The sequence below is a fragment of the Petaurus breviceps genome, unplaced genomic scaffold, assembly GCF_028583685.1.
Source record: "Petaurus breviceps papuanus isolate PSGF00001 unplaced genomic scaffold, PetGlider_PUasm1.0 185, whole genome shotgun sequence".
In the NCBI taxonomy this organism is placed as follows: domain Eukaryota; kingdom Metazoa; phylum Chordata; class Mammalia; order Diprotodontia; family Petauridae; genus Petaurus; species Petaurus breviceps.
Genome location: NW_027185797.1, coordinates 23,079,726 through 23,098,996, shown reverse-complemented (window position 1 = coordinate 23,098,996; position 19,271 = coordinate 23,079,726). Strand labels below are relative to the sequence as shown.

The 19,271-nt window shown below is 40.9% G+C and overlaps 1 protein-coding gene across 1 annotated transcript in view; it reads right to left on the bottom strand.

Moving 5' to 3' along the window:
• The window catches only part of STT3B (STT3 oligosaccharyltransferase complex catalytic subunit B), a 102,726-nt gene that overhangs the window by 40,664 nt on the left and 42,791 nt on the right, over positions 1 to 19,271 (bottom strand). The window contains exons 2-4 of the mRNA XM_069088571.1: positions 17,169 to 17,277; positions 15,583 to 15,870; positions 1,260 to 1,325 (exon numbers count right to left, since the gene is read on the bottom strand). Of these exons, the coding sequence (XP_068944672.1) occupies positions 1,260 to 1,325; positions 15,583 to 15,870; positions 17,169 to 17,277 (463 nt within the window). The remainder of the gene's footprint in view (positions 1 to 1,259; positions 1,326 to 15,582; positions 15,871 to 17,168; positions 17,278 to 19,271) is intronic.

Here is a 19,271-nt window from a genome sequence, read left to right as displayed (position 1 = left end):
AAGCTGCAAACTGTACCCAGAACAGCAGCATCAATGGTTTATCTAGGTGTTTTTCTCCACTGCCGATTAACAACTGAAGACAAGATCCCAGTTTGAGACTGGTCTTCTCTACTATTTCCACACTCAGTTCAGGGGACTCAGTTCAGTTTAAAGGAATCCTTTATGCACTTTCAAATAAGCAATTTTACTACATTCTCTGGTAGTTTTCCATCCCTCCTCCTTACATTTTAAAGGTCCTTTTTGGTCTCTCCAGGTAAGTAAAACACAACTGAGTAAGAGCTATGTTAGTAACATATGGATAAAGAACCAAACCCAAACTGCACTGTCTCTGCGTCATCTGCTGTGTATTCTCTCGACCTGTTCATGCTCAGGGGCCCTGCTCCGTGTCTTCTGGAAGCTCCCTGTGCCAGGATGCTAAGTGTCCGAGGGGAGCCGCAGCGACAAGGCTCGAGGTGCCCTGGGGAAGCTTCTGTTGCTTCCAGTCCTGTGCCCCACTCACATGAAGACGGGCCTGGGCGAGCCTCAGCGATGAGCGCCCAGGAACACAAGCAGCAGTTTTCTTGTAAAGAGGTAAGAAGGGATACTCTCCCCTGATAACCTGACAGGAACTGGGAGATGTGCCTTCATCCCCTTTCACTTCTCTTCTAGGAGGGAGACCAGCTTACATTTCCTGTTAAATTACCTGTTAGTCTATATTAAAAAACTCCCCATCTCTGCAGTGAATCTCAATAACGCAATCCCTGTGCACTGTCATGTTGGCTATAAGGAGGGTTCCCTGAAGTCTTGTTGTAGGTCCTTGGGGCAAAGGGCAGGGCCCAAGCCTCACCTGCTCACCACTGATACTTGGCATTTATGGACATAGGGAACCTCTGCCTTGTTGCCTTTTGACAGAGCGCAGCCACCTTGGAAGGCAGGGAAGGTTTCCTTTCTTTCATGGTGCCCCCAAGCTGGGCAATGCATGGCCCATGGCCCATAATCAATGCTCAATAACTGGTTGATTAAGGAACACCAAATACTTGCTTGATATACCGCAGTTGCCTAAATATGGTGAGAATAAAAACTTTCTCCTTATAGTGTATTTGAGAGAAAATTTAATGTGAATGAAAAGAACAGATCTAAGAATAAAAAAGATTTCCCCTTAATTCTTCCAAAAAAGCTCAAGTCACCAGCAAAATGTCACAAATTCCCCACTTAAGAATATTCCTGTTTCATTTGCTAAAAAGATTAACCTCCATATTTAAACTCAAATAACATCTTACCATATAGAAGTAGGATAAGCAGCAGCATATTGTCCAAGAGACTGACCCGGTTTTTACAGATTTCACCTAGAACAAACAAATAACAGTGAATTCAAACTAGAAGACAAGGAGAGAGGAATAAATCGATAGAATTTATGAAGGGCCTACTAAATGCAAGGCATCAAATTTAAAAATGAAACAATTTCTACATTCAAGCAAAGCAGGGATTAGAAAAAGGATAGCTGTAAAATCTCCCCATTTCCATGGGTGAAAAAAGTGCCAGGCTTTCACTGCAGAAGACTTGGGTTCCCTGACACAGCGGAAAGGTGTGGGACTGACGGAGCAGGCTCAGCCAACTTTCAAAAAACCACAGAGCAATTTTCTTCAAGACACTTTGACATCCTGACTTTGATATTTCAAAAGTCTTTCTTCCCCCTTTAGATCTTCATTTTGATAATTATATTAGGGGCGGCTAGGTGGTGCAGTGAGTAGAGTGATGGCCCCAGAGTCAGAAGGACCTGAGTTCAGATCCAGCTTCAGTCACTTAACACGCACACATACAAAATACTAGCCGTGTGACCTTGGGCAAGTTACTTAAGCCCAATTGCTCTCCAAAACAAAAAAAAGAAAAAAAAAGAATGAGCACAGTGAAAATATAAACATATTCTATAGGGGCAGCCACGTGGCTCAGTGAGTAAGAGCACCGGCCCCAGAGTGGGGATGACCTGGGATCAAATCCAGGCTCAGATACTTAGCAACACACCCAGAAATAACTGGCCGTGTAACCTCGAGCAAGTTACTTAACCCCAATTGCTTTAAAAAAAATTATGTTAAATCATTTTGAGAATTACAGAGACACTTTATAAATGAATGTCAGATGAAGTACAAACTTGAAAAGTCAACCAAGAAACTAAATTTTCCTCCTTTCATCTCTCAAATGTACTACACAGCACAACACACACTGTACACAGTGACAGATGTCTATAAAATGCGTATCAAGCAGCAAGCACTTACTACAAGCCCTACTTTCAAGAATCTTTTTCGCTGTCATGGTAGTTCAGCTGTTTCTGACTCTCTGTGACCCCATTTGGGGTTTTATTGGCAGAGAGACTGGAGTCATTTGCCATTTTCTTCTCCAGTTCATTTGACAGATGAGGAAACTGAGGCAAACAAGGTGAAGTGACTTGCCCAGGGTCACATAGCCACTATCTGAGGCCACATCTGAATTCAGGTCCCTCTGACGTCAGGCCTCACACTCTATCCTCTGGTCTCCCTCAGGGACCACATATTACATCATTTTGCATGTACACACATACTTTCTCTGTAAATGTCATTCTTCAGTTATATTTATTTTCTTTTTTTTTTTTTGCCTTTTGGGGGGCAATTGGGGTTAAGCAACTTGCCCAAGGTTACACGGCTAGTTTTTTTGGTGTGGGTGTTAAGTGCCTGATGGCAGAACTGAACTCTGGTCCTCCTGACTCAGGGGCTAGCGCTTTACTCACTGCGCCACCTAGCCGCCCCAAAATATGATTTGCTATGTTTCAGGATAAAATCTGTTACAAAAGTGCCTATACCACCAGAAAACGACACACTTTTTAGAGAAAGTAGAGACTATGTCTATACAACAGATAATTCTGAGTGTGGCAGATAAAACATATGATTAATGATTCTATATTAATGCTAGCTGTAAGCAATAACAGTTTTTCATACTGATGATGGAATTTCAGTTACATTTTTTTCTTATCAAAACACCCACCCCCAATCAGAATAATTACATCCAGAGAGATGCTTGCAGTAGTAAAAGTCACAATGAAACACTATTTCCAGGGAACAGATATTTGAAACCAGAGACTCTTCTGAATGGTAAGATAAGGGAATGGTGTAATGGTAAGGGAATTTGAAAATCTTCCCTGCCCCTGGGCCTCAAGTGGAACCTAAAAGGAGGGGCTTGATTGGGGGGAAGCTTATCTTTGCAGGAAAGTTAACACCTTTTGTTACTTGGTAATTAAGCAGTGGGTCATTAAGATTGTGATGTCCTCTGACCCTGAAAAAGTGTATACATACTCTGAGGTGAGCTTTGGGGGGGCTCACTTATGGGAAGAGTTGTGTGATTTGGCCAGATGAGACTTTGGGTAGCCATTGAACCCCGCTTCCCCCCTGCCCCCGTCTTTGAAAACCCAGATGTTGCTTCTTCTCTCTCTGGTATGTGTAGCTTTGGTCAGATAGATAGAAGCCCTGCTTGCTGATTTGTGTTATTTTGTTTTTTTTTTTCTTGCTCATAACTTGTTTGCATTTTCTCTGAAGTTCAGGGTGCTGACCTTTTCTCCTAAACTAAGTAAATGATATTATATATAATATATATGTTATATATCTATAGTATATATATTTAATTTTTATATATGTATGTATGTAATTAAAATAAGATTGCTGACCCCTTTAAAGTTGCTTTCCTTTAGAAAAACAGATCAAAAACCTGTGCTAGCAGCCCTCCTGGGTATGCTAGGGTGCTTGCTGCTACACCTGGTCACTATATAACATATATCTGTAAAGGTTTTCTGTGAAGATGATCATAAAATAAGTTACCACTTGGAAATAAATGGTAAAATTCCATTACAATGAACTGAAAGATAACTTCCAGCAAATCTAGGGTGGAAGAAACTGTGTCTGTTTGACCAGTAAGAAACAAGCGGGGGTGGGGGTGGGGTGGGGGGAGGAGGGTTCCCATTCAGAAGAGGAAATTAATCCAACAGAAGATGGAGTTGGATTTGGAGGGAGAGCCCAGTTTCAATCCTCACCTCAGGAACTGTGTGTGACCTTGAACGAGGTCCTGACAACCTCTCCAGACCTCAGCTTCATTGGTAAAATGAGCAACCTGGCCTAGATCATGTCTGAGTTTCCTTCCAGCTCTGCTTGTATGATTGCTTATCCTGCTTGGACACAGAAGACCTAATTAAAATATGGGAACATTTTCTAACAGGTACTAGACAAAAGCCAACTGGGTTGGTCTGGGAAAGAGCAGGTTCCCCTCTCGCTAGAGGTCTCCTCCAAAAGGCCAAGTGGCCACATGCTGAGGATGATGAAGAGGGCTGTCAATCAGATGGAATTCGACAGCCTCTAAGGACGATCTACAATGCCTCAATTCCTGTCAAAGCTCTCTTCTCATGACTCATCCCAATATGAAGAAGACCAACTCCCTAAAGCTATGTTATTGGAGACCAAGTTTTGGCCAGCCCCAGCCCAGCCACGATGGAAAAGGCTCTCAGGCCAAAGCCTCACAATGGGATGTTGCCCACTTGGCTCATGAGGCCGGTCCTGTTTGCTGAGGGTAGCTGAGTGGCACCACCCCCAGGAGTGTGTAAATGACAAGCCACAGGACAGTGCCCATCAAACAGGACCAGGTGCCCTGGGCTTGCTATAAAGCTCCAGGAAAGTAGTCATACACCGTGATCTGATTGCTAAGAATGCTCTGTTCTCTGCCCATAAAATCTTCACTCTGAGTAACCAACATTCCATGGTTACAAACTCCTGGGACTCTGTTCAGTAGGAAAAAAAATTCACTAAAAGGAAAAAAACCCTTTTTGAACAGCAGAACCCCAAGAGGCAATGACCTACTGCCTCTGAAGGAAATCAGGCCCCTCAGTCAGGGCGATGGGACAAATGGCTGCTCGGGCCTCAGAGGGGCCAGAGAACAGAGAACTCAAAGGGTCCAAAGTGAAAGTGTCAATGGAGGATGGTACAGGTTTTAAATGTTTTCAAGAAAAATGGGCAGAATAAGGATTGTTTTCATTATAAAATAATAGACCAAGAGTCAGTTTTAAAATTTACAAAGCAATTCAATATTTTCCCCATTTTACAAGGAGGAAATGGCCATATCTTAATATGAGGGTTCTTTCTAACACACTAGGACTGATCCTACTGATGAAGAAAAGTGGTTTTAGCTGGATGAGGAAGATTAAAAGAAAACAAAACAGGGGGATCTGATCTGTAATGCCATTTCACATGTGGGTCCAGCACTGGGATGGCCAGGGCACCCCAGGGACTGCTGGGTGAGGCCACACTGAGATGGTCAGCTTGGTGGAGGGGAGGGACCCTGCCTCAAGGTGGACAAACCAGCCCATGTGGGGAAAACGTGGTCATCTGTCTGAAGCCTCTGTGCCGAGCATTCCTGGCCCCGGGCCCATGAGGGGCCTGCACTTTCAGGCAGTAACAGAGAGAAAGGGGGAGGGAGGAGAGTAAGCGACAGAAGATGCCACTGTGCAATGTCTGCAGCAAGGGCCAGCCTTTGTCCTCTGATCCTGCTTTAAGTAGCAAAATTCTTCTACTATTCTCAAGCCTTTCTACTTGAAAGGCGAGTAGATTAACACCTATCTTGAAAATATGGGTGCAAATGCTGCCTCTGATTTTACTAGACTGTGACTATGGTCTGCTAGGGGGTGCCAGAGGGCCATGCCTGGAGTCCAGAAGACCTGAGTGCAAATCCAGTCTCAGACCCTTCCTAGCTGTGTGGCCCTGGACAAGTCACTCAACCTCTGTCTGCCTCCATTTCCTCATCTGTAAAATGGGGATAATCACAGTGATTACCTCCCAGGGTTGTTGTGAGGATCAAATGATAGCTATAAAGCACTGAGCACAAGGTCTGGCACACAGTAGGCGCTATAGAAACGGTTCTTCCCTCCTTCCCCTATGGTCCAGTCACTCAATTCTCAGACTGTTTCCTCCTCTATAAAATGAAGAGGTTGGACTAGATGGCCTCCTTCTTTCCCTTACTATATCCTAAGAATTTCTTTTTATTGGAATTGGAGCCACCATGCATTAAAATATGTGCTGGTTTGATATGGCAGGAGGGTCCTGGCCCAAGGCACTGCTAGTACTTCTTTGGGCTGGTCTTGGTGCAAACACGGGTCAGAGGCTTCTGAGATGGCCGGCTGCCCCACGAAAGGCCCATCTTTACTGCTCTGCCCCAATGAAGCTGCACCTGGTACAGTCACACGACATTCAAAAAACTCTTTCAACGTGTCCTGATTCTGCTTACTTTACTCTCACCATCAGATCATGCAAGTCCTTTCTCATGTTTGTAATTTATTACTGCACAATGTTACAGAATTCAATTTCTAGGAATGGGCTTTAATATAACAGAATTTTACAACATTCTAACTTACAGGTAAAAACTCTTATGAGATTTACCCGTATGTAACCTATAAATAAAATTTCAACAAATTGGAAACTATAATAAATAATTACTTGTAATAAAACTGTTTAAAACAAAACTTAAATGATGGGAAGCAGAATGAAAACTCTTGCTCTAACAAGTGATAAAGACTATTATGACTAGGCACTGAAATGCCATTTACAGACAGTACAACTCTACAAAAGGTTGGGGACTGACACATTGAAATTCAAACCAGAAAGAGAAACCAAAAGTTCCTGGAAAGTCTAAGAACAAGAAGGGCAGTGATACTTCCCACTACTTGTAACAAAAGGAAGGAGCTGAACAAGCTGTGACTAAAGTGGACTGTGAAATATCATCCCGGGGAGCAGTGATGAAGAGGAAGCCCTTCAGGATGAATGTGCCAGAAGAAGTGACTAGGCCCAGGAGGCGCTTCAGTAGAAGAGGCCGCCGAGGCCGCCTTCTCCTCTGCATCTTCCTGCCTGCCTGCGGACCCTCTCCAGCCACTTCCAGATCTTCTCCTGAGATGGTGCTAGTTTTCATTTTCAAGTTTCACAGGATTGGTTTTGGAGGGAGGGAGGTTTGGAGAGGAGCTTCATCCTTTCACTTGTGCTTACTTGGCAGACTCTGGGGACCCCAGAACATCAGGATTTTGTTACATATAAGATCTAGGTGCAATTAATTAAGGTTAAACGTGGATCCCTCTAGCAAAGTTCTGGGAAGATAAAATACACAAAATGCTACAAATCAAGAACCTTATAAAATAAAATAGCCCACAATCCTGTCAAGTATTGACTATATCCAATTCAGCCTTGTGAATACAACAAATTATTTTGTATAACTGGTTATCTTTCCAAGAAATATGCAATAATGTAGCTTTAGCTATATTTTGTAGTCCAGGAAAAATATATCTAAGACAGTAAATATTTTTAGTATTTCTTTGAAATTTAGTCTAAATTCATATTTTTAGTTAGAACTGAAAGAAATCAATGGAAAACTTCTGGGTAATGAACACTGATACAGCAAAGAAGAAAAGCTAGAGAGCAATGAACATGAAAAATGAAGTAATCTTCATGCCTGTATTTTGAAGTTAAAAATTACTGAATTAAAGAGGCTTAGAAAAATGACATGTTAATAAATGTTCTCTGAGTTTAAAATATAACATTATTACTGAGAGTTTAGTGCCCATGAATTTTCTTAGGAAGCTTCAATTCAAATTTAATTGGAGTTCTGAGAAAAGAGTGATACAGTTTTCTAATTTCTAAAAGACACATGAAGTACTAAAATGCACGTTGGAATTACTGGCAGTTCTATCACTTGAAACTCTTTATTCCTTTTGCATTCATCATCCATTCTGACTTAGTGATCTTTACTACTGCATGCTAAATATTTAAATTGCTAGACCCTGTCAAATAAGTATTACAATTTGGAGAAAGGTAAACTAATAGTGAAAGACCCAGCTACCTTTGATTAGGCCATCTCCCTGTGCCAGTATATCCTATACCTTTCTAGTCTTCTTGGAAAGGTCTCATCTAACAGCATTTTAAAGAGATGTTTTCATCAGAAAAAGTCAGCTTAATACCCTGTCATCAATATTTGAAGAACAGAAATATCTTAAATCCTTACTCCCAAAAAAGTTCATCTTCACTAGAAAGCTAAAGAACCTAACATTTGCATAGTGGGCAGTATGTAAATGCTAACAGCAGTATAAATAACCAAAACAGAAAAGGATTAAAGAGGAATTTAGTTTATTTTTATCTATTCCAGTTTAAATATAAGCTATATTTATTCATGCATGCTGCCCTTCCTCTCCCCTCCTTGCACATACAGCCTTTATTTGGGGCACTTTCCTGCCAGAAGTGATTTACGCTAAGTAGAATTTAATTTGTCCTTGCAAAACAGACAAGGCATTTAAATGATAACATATTATTAGATGCCATTCAGAAATGTGAATAGTAAGAAAAAAATATTAGAAGTATAAAACACTGACAGACAAAATTAATTTTACTTGAAGATAACATGATGGTGTGCTTAGAAAACTCCAGCGAATGAGCAAAGAAAATGAATAAAATGATCTATAATAAAATAGCTTGATATACGAAAAATCTAAAGAATTACTAGCATTTATATACAATATTAGCAAAAACACCATGCGTCAAAAGGGAAAAATAAGGTGGGTGTTAACCTACCATGCATGAATGCAAGATTTATATGACTACATTCTACACAAAAGTAAAGCAAGAATCAGTCACTGGGCCATACCAACATAAAAACACTAACTAAATGTACAGATTTAGTGTTATGCCAAAGAGATTGTCAAGGGCATATTTCAGTAAATTACATTTTGAAAGAATAAAAGATCTATGGTCTCAAGGGAAGAAGAGAACACACTAAGTACAGTTTCTCTTTGTGACATCAATATAAGGCCTGGCCACCGCTTTGGGTTGGCTTCCCCACCATTAGTGCAGGATACTGGGCCACATACACGTGTTCCAATGTTGTCTTGGTGTATTTTCAATTCCATGGTTTTTAAGAATGGCTATTACTCCTAGGAAACAGGCAGAAGCTATAGCTCTTAAAAAGTCCATTTCAATGACTGAAAGACATTGCAGTTGCTGTTGGCATGGGGTGGCCACATGTTTTCAGGATTATTCAAAAGCCCACAAAGTCTGCAGTTAAATATGATGGAGAACTGAACGAGAACAAGAGCAGACGTACTCCTTCAGTAAGGCTATCTGATGAGGTTCTCAGAGGGAAGCTGAGCCTGCTGGGCTGTTACTGAATCTTCTAGTGCGTGTTTGTAGGCTTCAAGTTGAAGGAAATGGGTAAGACCAGTTAAAAACAACAATAACAACTGCTAACAGTCCCTGTGAAGAAACAATTCTTATCACGGGCAAGACAATACAAAGTCTAGAGAATGGAAGGTTGGAAAAAGGTTAGTGATGAGATTCACTTTTTTCAATTAAAACTATACTGAAACCATAAGATTGTGGCATCTTCAAAGGTAAAGCATCCCTTTCCCCCAAAATGTTTTAGGGATCTTTCACTTCCAATGAGCCAGTAAGTCTCACCCCCAATGACGAGCTCTGAAAAATGCATTAATACTGATATACTAAGAAGTATAATTGTCTAGAACTAGAAGGGAAGGGAACAATCATCTATAACCTACTACACATGTCAGGCACCATTTGAAAGAAATTTCAAATATTACTTCATTTGACCCTCATAATAACCCTGGGAGGTATGTACTTTATTATCCTCAGTTTACAGCAGAGGACACTGAGGCAGGCAGAGGTTCAGTGACTTGCCTAGGGTTACGCAGGTGGTAAATGTCTAAGGCCGCATTTGAACTTGGGTCTTCCAGACTCCAGGCCCCGTGCTCTATCTACTGCACCAAAGGCCTCCAGGAGAATTACAGAAATTCCCAAACTCAGATAACAATACTGCAACAATCTCACAGACCAGAAAAGGTTAAGAAATTTATCCAAAATATCAATAATGCTTAATTTGAAGCCCTTGGAAAACTTATGGCTTAAATCAAGGCAAATCTTGGGAAAATGGACTCTGGCACAAATGTGATAAAAGTCTGATTTCATGATGGAGAATTAAGGAATATGTCAAAATCTTGTGAACTCGAACTCACTGCTAAATCATGAAAAATGATTATAGCAAAGGTAGTAAAGTTTATTAAGTCAATAAATTTAACCATCTGCTTTACCTCAAGTAATCTGAGAAACATTGTAGAGAAGCAAGAAATGAGAGCAAGTAAAAATCAGCAGTCCAGTGTTTGATGATCCAAATCACTAACTACTAGTAGTAGAACTTTCTTTTTTGGGGGGTGGGGAGGGACGACAAGAACTGGTGGGAAAATGGGAAAGCAGTTTGGCACAAATCAAGTTTAGACCACTATCTTCCATCACTCACTCACTCACAGTAAACCCAAACGGTTGTGACTAAAAATCAAAGTTCACATACAAAAGCAACTAAAAAAAGGAGACCCAAAGGAGACATCATTCACAGCTTTCACTGGGCAGAAGGCTCTGGTTGAGTCCAAGTGAAGAGGCAAAGTTGGAAAGCTTCCAAAAAGGACTTAAGGTGGGTCTTGATAGAGGGGTAAGATGTGGTGAGGCCATGAGATTATGGACAGAGCAACACTGGCTCAATCCACCTGATACAAATAGAGAGCTCATAGAAGGCAAAAGGTAAGGTTGAAAAGCTTGGCCATCGTGGTGGGTCCCTGAGCATCCTGAATGCCAGGTCAAAGAGCTTCATTTCCTCAGAAGAGGCAGTAGAAGATTTCTAAGCTGGGAAGTTATGTGATCAAAGTGGTCCTTTAGCAAAACTAAAACGCATAGTACTGTGAATGATGGAATGAATTAGAGACTATATGGAAAAGGAAACAAGATACTCCCACAATCAGATGTGAGACAAGGGCTAGAACGGGTTTGAGTTGGTGAGGCCAACAGAAAAAAACTAATCAATGCAAGTGACACTGCAAAAAGGAGAAGCTATGGGACACAGTGAAATGGTTGGATGTGAAGAGTTATGGAGGAGTTAGCCAGTGATGATTCCGGACTGGGGATGCTATGAAGAGAAGGGAAATCGGGAGCAGTGCTGGCTTTGGCTCTGCAGATGAATCAGGATTAGATCTGTTGAGTTTCAAGTGGGAAAACTTAGTAGCAAATGAGATGTGCAAAACTGGCACTTTGGAGAAAGGTCAAAGCTATAGATTCAGCACTGATATCTCTGGAGAAGGGACAGCTGAAGCCGTAAGAATGAATAATAAAACAAGGGAAAGGGGAGGTGAGACAAAAATGTCCAAAGACACAGATTTGGGGGAATTAAGGATAATCAGATCTAGTACCAAGAGAAGAAGGGGAAGGGGATGATTTATAACAGCAGTTCTCAAACTTTTTGATCTAAAGCCATCTTTTACACTCTTCAAAATTAAGAATCCCAAAGAGCTCTGGTTTATGTGAGTTATGTCACTGATATGTACTACATTAGAAATGACAACATCTCAGTAACATCGTACAGTTTTGTCTTCTCAGATCCCCTTAAAGGTATCTCAAGGATTTACAGGGATCCTTGGACCATACTTTGAGAACATTCATCTACAGAATTAAAACTGAAAAAGAGGTCAAGAAGTATGGTGGCTCAGCAAGTAAGAGCACCGGTTCCAGTGTCGGGATGACCTGGAGATCAAATCTGGGCTCAGATACTTAGCACCACACCCAGAAATAACTGGCCGTGTAGCCTTGAGCAAGTTACTTAATCCCGATTGCTTAAAAAAAAAGTATGAGGATTAAGAAAAAGTTACTGGTCTTCTTAAAGAATAGGTACAATTTAAACACCAGTTAGAAGTGGTGAGGAAATAAAGAAAGCCGATCTATAGAAAAAAAGATAATGGGACAGTAGGCCAACCTGCAGGTTTTATTCAATAACATCTGTGCATGTTAATAGGCAGAAGACAAAGAGCCAGTAGAAACAAAGACTACAGAAATAATCAGAGAATTGAGATTGAGATCAAAAGAGAAAATGGAGGTGATAAAAGTGGTAAAAGAGACAAAAATTGTGATTAAGGGCACAACCAGAAGAGTCAACATCTTATAAACACAGCTCTTAACTAAATACAAGAAGGTACATGCTTCCCAGCGAGTAGAACCCACCTCCTTGGCTATTAGATAACAAAATACAACAGAATAAAGTCACTTGGGCCTTGGTGTTTGTTTTAATTTCTTCCTCCATGGACATGGTATACAACACGGTCACAGAGGCTACAGCATAGACTAAATTATTTGTTTAGTACCGCTTCCACCATAATTGAATACTAAGATTATATTTACATTAAGAGAAACCAAAGAACTTTTACATACAATAAAGGAAGCGGTGATCAGACAGTGAAATACCACTTAGAAGGCTAGATAATTTCACTGTGTCACTTCAGCTAAACCCAAACTTAAACATTAGCTATACAAATTTGTTTCCTGCATTAACTAGTTAGTTAACTTCTCTGTAGAAAACACAGAAAATATGACAGTGGAAGAACCAAACAAACATCAGTGGCTGCAGATCTATCTGATAATACATTTTAAAAATAAAAAACAAGGAGTACCTAAAATATACAAGTAAAAACCTTATTTTTGTGATTTGAACATCTAAGCTGTTACCATTTGACCACTAAATTTCTGACAGTGTGCTTGGTCCTTACTCAAATACATGTACTACATTTTCTTCAAGAAGTCAGCTTCTCCCAGCTTTTCCCCACTGCCTGAAGCTGGACCTAAAGGCTGCCTGCCAGAAGGGGAAGAACAGGCCCCAGCCTGGGTCTGCCACCAAGCAGCCGGCTGCCTCTGTGAACTCAGCTTCTAATCGTGGCTTCTGGGAAGGCTGAGGCAGGGGCTGCGTGAATTCAGACTTTCTGAGCTTCCCTAAGGTGAAAGCCAATCAGGTGTCCAGAATGGAGGGCCACCAGGTTGCCCAAGAGGCCAATGGCCCAGCTGGGAAAAATGAAGTAGCCAATGCACTTCCAGAGTGAACTGGGTAAGGAGACAATCTCAATTAATGAATTAATTCTGGACCTTTTTTTCTTTTAATTTCAAAAATATTTTTAGTTGTCTGGTACACACACCGGCTAGTGTTTCAGGCCCTCAGCCACAATGACTACCATGCCAAATTGCCACCGGTGGGATTTGTCAGGAATTTATGGACTGGCAAACAGGGAAAAACTTCCTAAAATGGAACCCTCAAAGGGAGGTTAGAACTCCTATAAATTTTACCACGTCCAGTTTGAAAAAACAAGCTTCATCCTTCTAGAAAGTCTTAGAGAAGTGGGAGGAGAATGACACCTGGCTATCTGAAGCTGACACTTGGTAGTAACTTGATCCAGTCACTGCTGAGCTTGAGTGTGAAACGAATGCAGTGCTCATGCTCATATAATACAAACCAAAGCAGTCTGACCACATGTGAGCCCCTAGCTCTAAACTCTGATGCCAAGCTCAAGTTCTGAGGGGAAGTATCCACCTCTGAAGCATCCCCTCCCATAGAGGACTCAGATGCCCATCAGTCTTACTGTCATCAGAGACATTTTTTTCCCTAAGCAGTGACTGAGGAAGAGGGACCAAGGAACAGAAGGATTCATAGGCCCTTACAGCAAGTTCAGGGCTATAGCCCCCTAATGGACAAGTTTTCCAAACAAACTCCCAAGCCCTATGAGTATTCAACACATCACTTCTGAATACCACAGGCAATACCTCTTGCAATTACTTCAGAACTAACTAAAAAAAAACCCATCCATAATCACCTCGGTCTGGATTAAGACCACATCCAATGACCTGGTTGGCAGTGTATATTACAAAGAAATGTGTGACAACTGACACAGATGTTGCTATAGAAAAGAACTACCATGTTTTCCCTTAAGACAAGCACTTTTAACCACCAAATCACTCTCACCAGGAAATACTGCTCTTCAACACCAATTGAGAAAAATGTAATTCAAATTTCAATACTGCTATGCTGGGGGTGGGGAACCTGTGGTCTCGAGGCCACATGTGACCCTTTCAGTCCTCAAGCGTGGCCCTCTGACTGATTCCAAACTTCACAGAACAAATCCCCTTAATAAAAGATATGTTCTGTAAAACTTGGACTTGCTCAAAAGGCTGCACCCGAGGATCTAACCTAGAAGGCCACATGTGAGCTCAAGGCCACAGGTTCCCCACCGCTGGATGGCAGCATCGGCTGGCAACAGCAAAACCAGCACTTCTGGGCTGATAGAGAGGGGAGTATTTAAAACAACTCTCTGTCTGCCCAACGTGTGTGTAAAATTTAAGAAGCCAATAATATGCATACAACTCTGAAAACTCTTTTCTATGACACCCTTGAACAGTGTTCCTCTTCCACATCTAGATTCACCCCACCGTGGTCTCTCTAGTGACAACTGTGGAACCTCCAAAGACACAATGAAATCGTCAGAACAAAACTTTCTAAACTCAAAATTATTGTGTGGGTGTTGCCGGGGGGGGGGGGGAGGAAGGGGAGCGGTATCTGTTCATTTAACACCTAAAAGTTTTGTTTTACTCTCACAAAACGTGTTTATAAGTAAGTGTTTAACAGAAATTACAGAGCTTGGCAATAACCCCAGACTTATGTGAGAGGTCCTGAGCTGTGTTAACACAAAAGCCTGCCCTCAAGGAGCTTACGTGGTATGCATGAGGCACATGCACTGCTGAGGCCTCCTGATGAAGGCAGCCCTTGGGTCCTGGAGACTGAGGTGAGGAAAGGGAATATTCCCAGCACAGGGAACAGCCAGGGCTAAGGCATGCAGATGACCAGGAGACTGAGGGCGAAGGGCAAGGCCTGGCAAGCAGGCCACTCCTGGAGGACTGGCACGTGCAGGCAGAGGAGCAGTGCTGGACATTGGAGAAGCCAGGGGAGGACTGGCACATCAACAGCTGGACTTTTCTGATGTGATCATCCAGGCCCAGCCCAGAGGCTCCTGGTGAGCTCTTGGACACAAAGTGTCTGGCTCTGACCTCTTTTTGTATCTCCAACACAAAGTGCAGTGGCTGGCACACAGAAGGCTGAAAAAACACTGACTGAATATTGGCAATGGCTGATTTAGTCCTACATTTGTTAGCCCACCACAAACATCCAATAAACTACTTTAGTAAATGGACAAAATAACCATTTTTAAAAATGCCATTCTTTCATAGTTAACTACAGAAACATTTTAGTACATGTATACAAGGATTGAAACCAAGAATTGTAAGTCTTTTACAGAGACTTCTATTTCTGAAAAGGCATTTTATGCAGGTCATTCTATGTAAAGATTATATAATAAAAGATAAATACCATGGAGAGTAACTACTAAATAATCCTAACTTAACATCATTACTTGGAATGCTAGAAAACCTAAGAGATCAACTTCACTTCAATAACTATTCTAGGCTAAAAGCAAAATAAGCAGTGCTAGTTTCAAGAAAATGATCTGGAGTTTGTGTTCTGAGTCCCTGGCTCAGTGTCCATCTGACTGTAGACCCTCTTCGTGGCCTGTCATCAGCTGAGATGCTGGTAGAGCCCAAAGCACCAACACACCACTTTCTCCTTCTGAGCATTCCTCAGTAACTGCCTAGAGACAGGGCTTGTGGGCACAAAGCAAGAGCATCGGTGATCACTTACCCATAAGTAGTACGTGAACTGCAGGGCAAAAATGGCTATGCCTTCATTATCAAAGGACCCAGCTACTGACCGAGAGATGTAGCCTGGCACGATGGCAATGAAGCAGGCTGCTAACAGCCCCGCTCCTTGGTTCCAGAGTTCTCTGGTGAGCAGGAAAGTAGAAATAGATGTAAGGCCGCTAAAAATTGGTGCCAGAAACACACACACATCTCTTATGTGAACAGTTATATTCAGCATATTTAAAATCCAATGTATAAGGCCAGCGGTCACCATCAACCCTGGGTAGACCTAGGGAAGAAAAAAAATCCAATTAAGCCAAATAAGTAACAAAACTGCTAAAAAAGCTAGGAGTAAAAAAACAAAAACACAAAACAACTACATATGAATGTATTTCTGTATTTTTATTCTATTGTTTTGAACTTTTAAAAGTTTTTTGATATACACAGCAAAACACAAAGAAGCCTGTATATGAAATCATAAATCTCCATTCTATACAACTTGGCTTTTAAAACTGATAATAGTTAACATTTCTATAACACTTTAAGGTTTACAAAATACTTTACAATTATTATCTTATTTTATGTTCACAACAACTCAGGGAAGTAGTACTATTATTATCCCCAACTTATAGTTAAGGAAACTGAAGCCAACAGAGGTTAAGTGAAATTACCCAGGGTCATACAGCTAGCAAGTGCATGGGGCTGGCTCTAAATTCAGGTCTTCCTGATTCCAGGTCTAGCATGTGATGCCTCAGGGCTTTTTGTTTTTGTTTTTAATTTTTCAAAATATGTCAAATTATTCAAGTTAAAAACAAAAACAAAAAACTTTAAGGCAGCACATGCTGGACCTGGAATCAGGAAGCCCAGGTGGCTCATGGTACACTCGCAGCCGCTGACACTCTCCAGACACTGCTGCAGGGCCAAATGAAATATTTGACTCTTTGCTAAAAGATCTGCTAAAATTTAGGTGGCTGGGGCTATAGCATTTCCCTCATTACTCCTATACAGTAAAACGCAATAACAGACACCTTCTGAATGAGTGGTCAATTCTCAATTACAGTAATAAAGAACAGAAATTAAAAAATGTTACATCTGCTTCCTTCCAGTTAAGTTTTTCAAGAAAGCTGCTTCCAATAAGCCACAAAGGCAAATTTCCACTATATATATTTTCCTCAACGACATCATACTAGAAATACTAGGAAGTAATACAGAAACCCAAAAGAAGGGAAGAGAAGGAAATTAAAACACAGGAATATAAGGCTAATACAATCAACAAACTACATCACCGACCCCCCCCCCAATATTTGTGATGCAAACAACCTTCAAGTACCATACTTTCCCAAAAGGTAGATTTAATAAAATAATTACTAACTAATTTATGAAACTTAACAAAAATTTTAGGGGCGGCCAGGTAGCACAGCAAGTAAGAGCACTGGCCCCAGTGTCAGGATGACCTGGGGATCAAATCCGGGCTCAGATACTTAGCACCACACCCAGAAATAACTGGCCGTGTAACCTTGAGCAAGTTACTTAACCCCAATTGCTTTAAAAAAAAAAAAGAAAAAAATTTTTATCTTATATACTTACAGTCCCACCTACTATTCTTCCTAGTGGATACCATGCTCTTTCATCAAACCAATTCAAAAATTCATAGAACCCATGGGATGCAAGATGATGAGTTGATCTATAGTTAAACCTAGAGAAAGAAGAGGAAAAAACACATTACTTTCTTTTCATAAAAACATCAAATAGCTAAACACAGGAGCACTAATCTTTATGCTCACTGAAGGGGAGAATGCATCCATCTAGTCAGGAGTTCTTAATCTGGGGTCCCATGAACTCGGGTGTTTTTTAAAAAAAATTTGAAAACTATTTCATTATAATTGGTTTCCTTTGTAATTCTATGTTTTATTTTATGCATTTAAAAACCATCTTCTCAGAAGGGGTCCATAGGCTTTACCAGACTGACCACACCAAAGGGACCCAGGACATAAAAAAAGTTAAGAACCCCTGATCTAAACAGAGTTGACCAAACACATAAACTTTATGTATCACATTCACAGTAAGCCTGTGTAGTCTCTGTTAGTGTCAGTGCCTGGGGGGGGGGGGGGGGGGGGGGGGGGGGAACAGGACAACAAACCTATTCATTTGTCGTGTATTAACAGGGAAATTCCATGAGAACCAGCTAATAATTTTTTCATTTCACAAGACTACAGTAAACTTCCCACTTTAAGACATATCTGAAAAGAAGTATGCAGCCAGCATGTATAATAATTTTATAAAATTTTCCCAGTGAGTATTTCCTTTAAAAAGGTTTATGTAGTAGGTGTCTTAAAAATGCAAAATCCTCAGACTTATTTACAAAAATCTTGCAAGAAAGCCTTGAATTTATTTTGCAGGATCCTCTAATTGTATAACAGAGATAGAAGCATTAATCTCTTTGGCAACTTATAGATAGCAGATACATCAGTTAAGAATCAAAGAATTTCAGAGCTAAAAAGGATTACAGATCCCACTCCATCATTTTACAGATAAAGAAACTGAAGCAAAGAGGAAGAATTTAAGCTCTCTCATTTTTGAGGCAATTTTCTTCATCTTTAATGAGTTCTCTATTCATTCAACTACAAACACCAGATAGTTTTGTTTTGAATGGGTCTGAGACCAGAGTCAAGGAGTTAACAATCTAAGAGATTTCTTTACTAAGGCAAAACAAGATTATATAATCAGTCCCCATACTCTATATATCACGAAAACAAACAAACAAAAAAAATCCACAGACTACAGCAATTTAGACTTTGAAAAAAGCATCTGATCACAGCTCCTTGCCCTTCATAAAGATGAGGAAAAATGAAGCCTAGAGAGAGAGGGTCAGAGAATTTCAGAATTGACGATCTTGTTCAGAATCTGGTCCTAGAGAGGGTTGATCTTATTCAGACAACTCCTCACTTTCCACCTGGCTGACCCCTCCATTATCCTCCTATGGCACACAGCCCCCCCTCCCCATTTTAGCTTCTGCTATTTTGTTGTTATCTTCCCCCCTCAGACTGTAAGCTCCTTAAAGACAGGGAATGCATTTCTTTTTCCTATTTTTATCCTCTGCTTTAGCACTGTACCTGGCATAGCAGGCTTTTAAACAAATGCTTATTGACTACTGCTGGGATACTATAAATTAGAAAATAATCTCAGCTTCCCTGAACTATTCTTCTGATTAATCAATTCACCAACATTTATGAAGCATCTGTGCTCCAGGATCAAGGGAGTCTATGGCTAGAAACGCTGCCCTGCAAGTGATCTGCACAGATAACTTCAATCCCCACATGGGAGACGAGCCAAGCGAAAAGGGCAATGGACAAAAGCCTTTATTAAAGGATAGAGAGATGATAACCTAGCAAAGCTGTTTCATACAAAATACCTGTAAAAAATCACCTAAGTTACCAAGGGAAGAGCAGAGCTGAGGATTCTCCTAAAGCTAGGCAAAGTTTTAGGATGAGAGCTTTTAGAAGGTCACTGCTTTCAACACTAGGAAATTCTCTGTTGCCTTTAGAGGGCAGTGCCAGGGATGGAGCTAATGAGCAGTGGGTAAGGAAGAAATGTATAGAGCCAGACTCCCTGAACTCACTAAGCCCAAAAGTTAACTTATTCTCTGCCCCCACCCCTTTCCCTATTCCTGGAGATAGTCCCCCCCCCCCC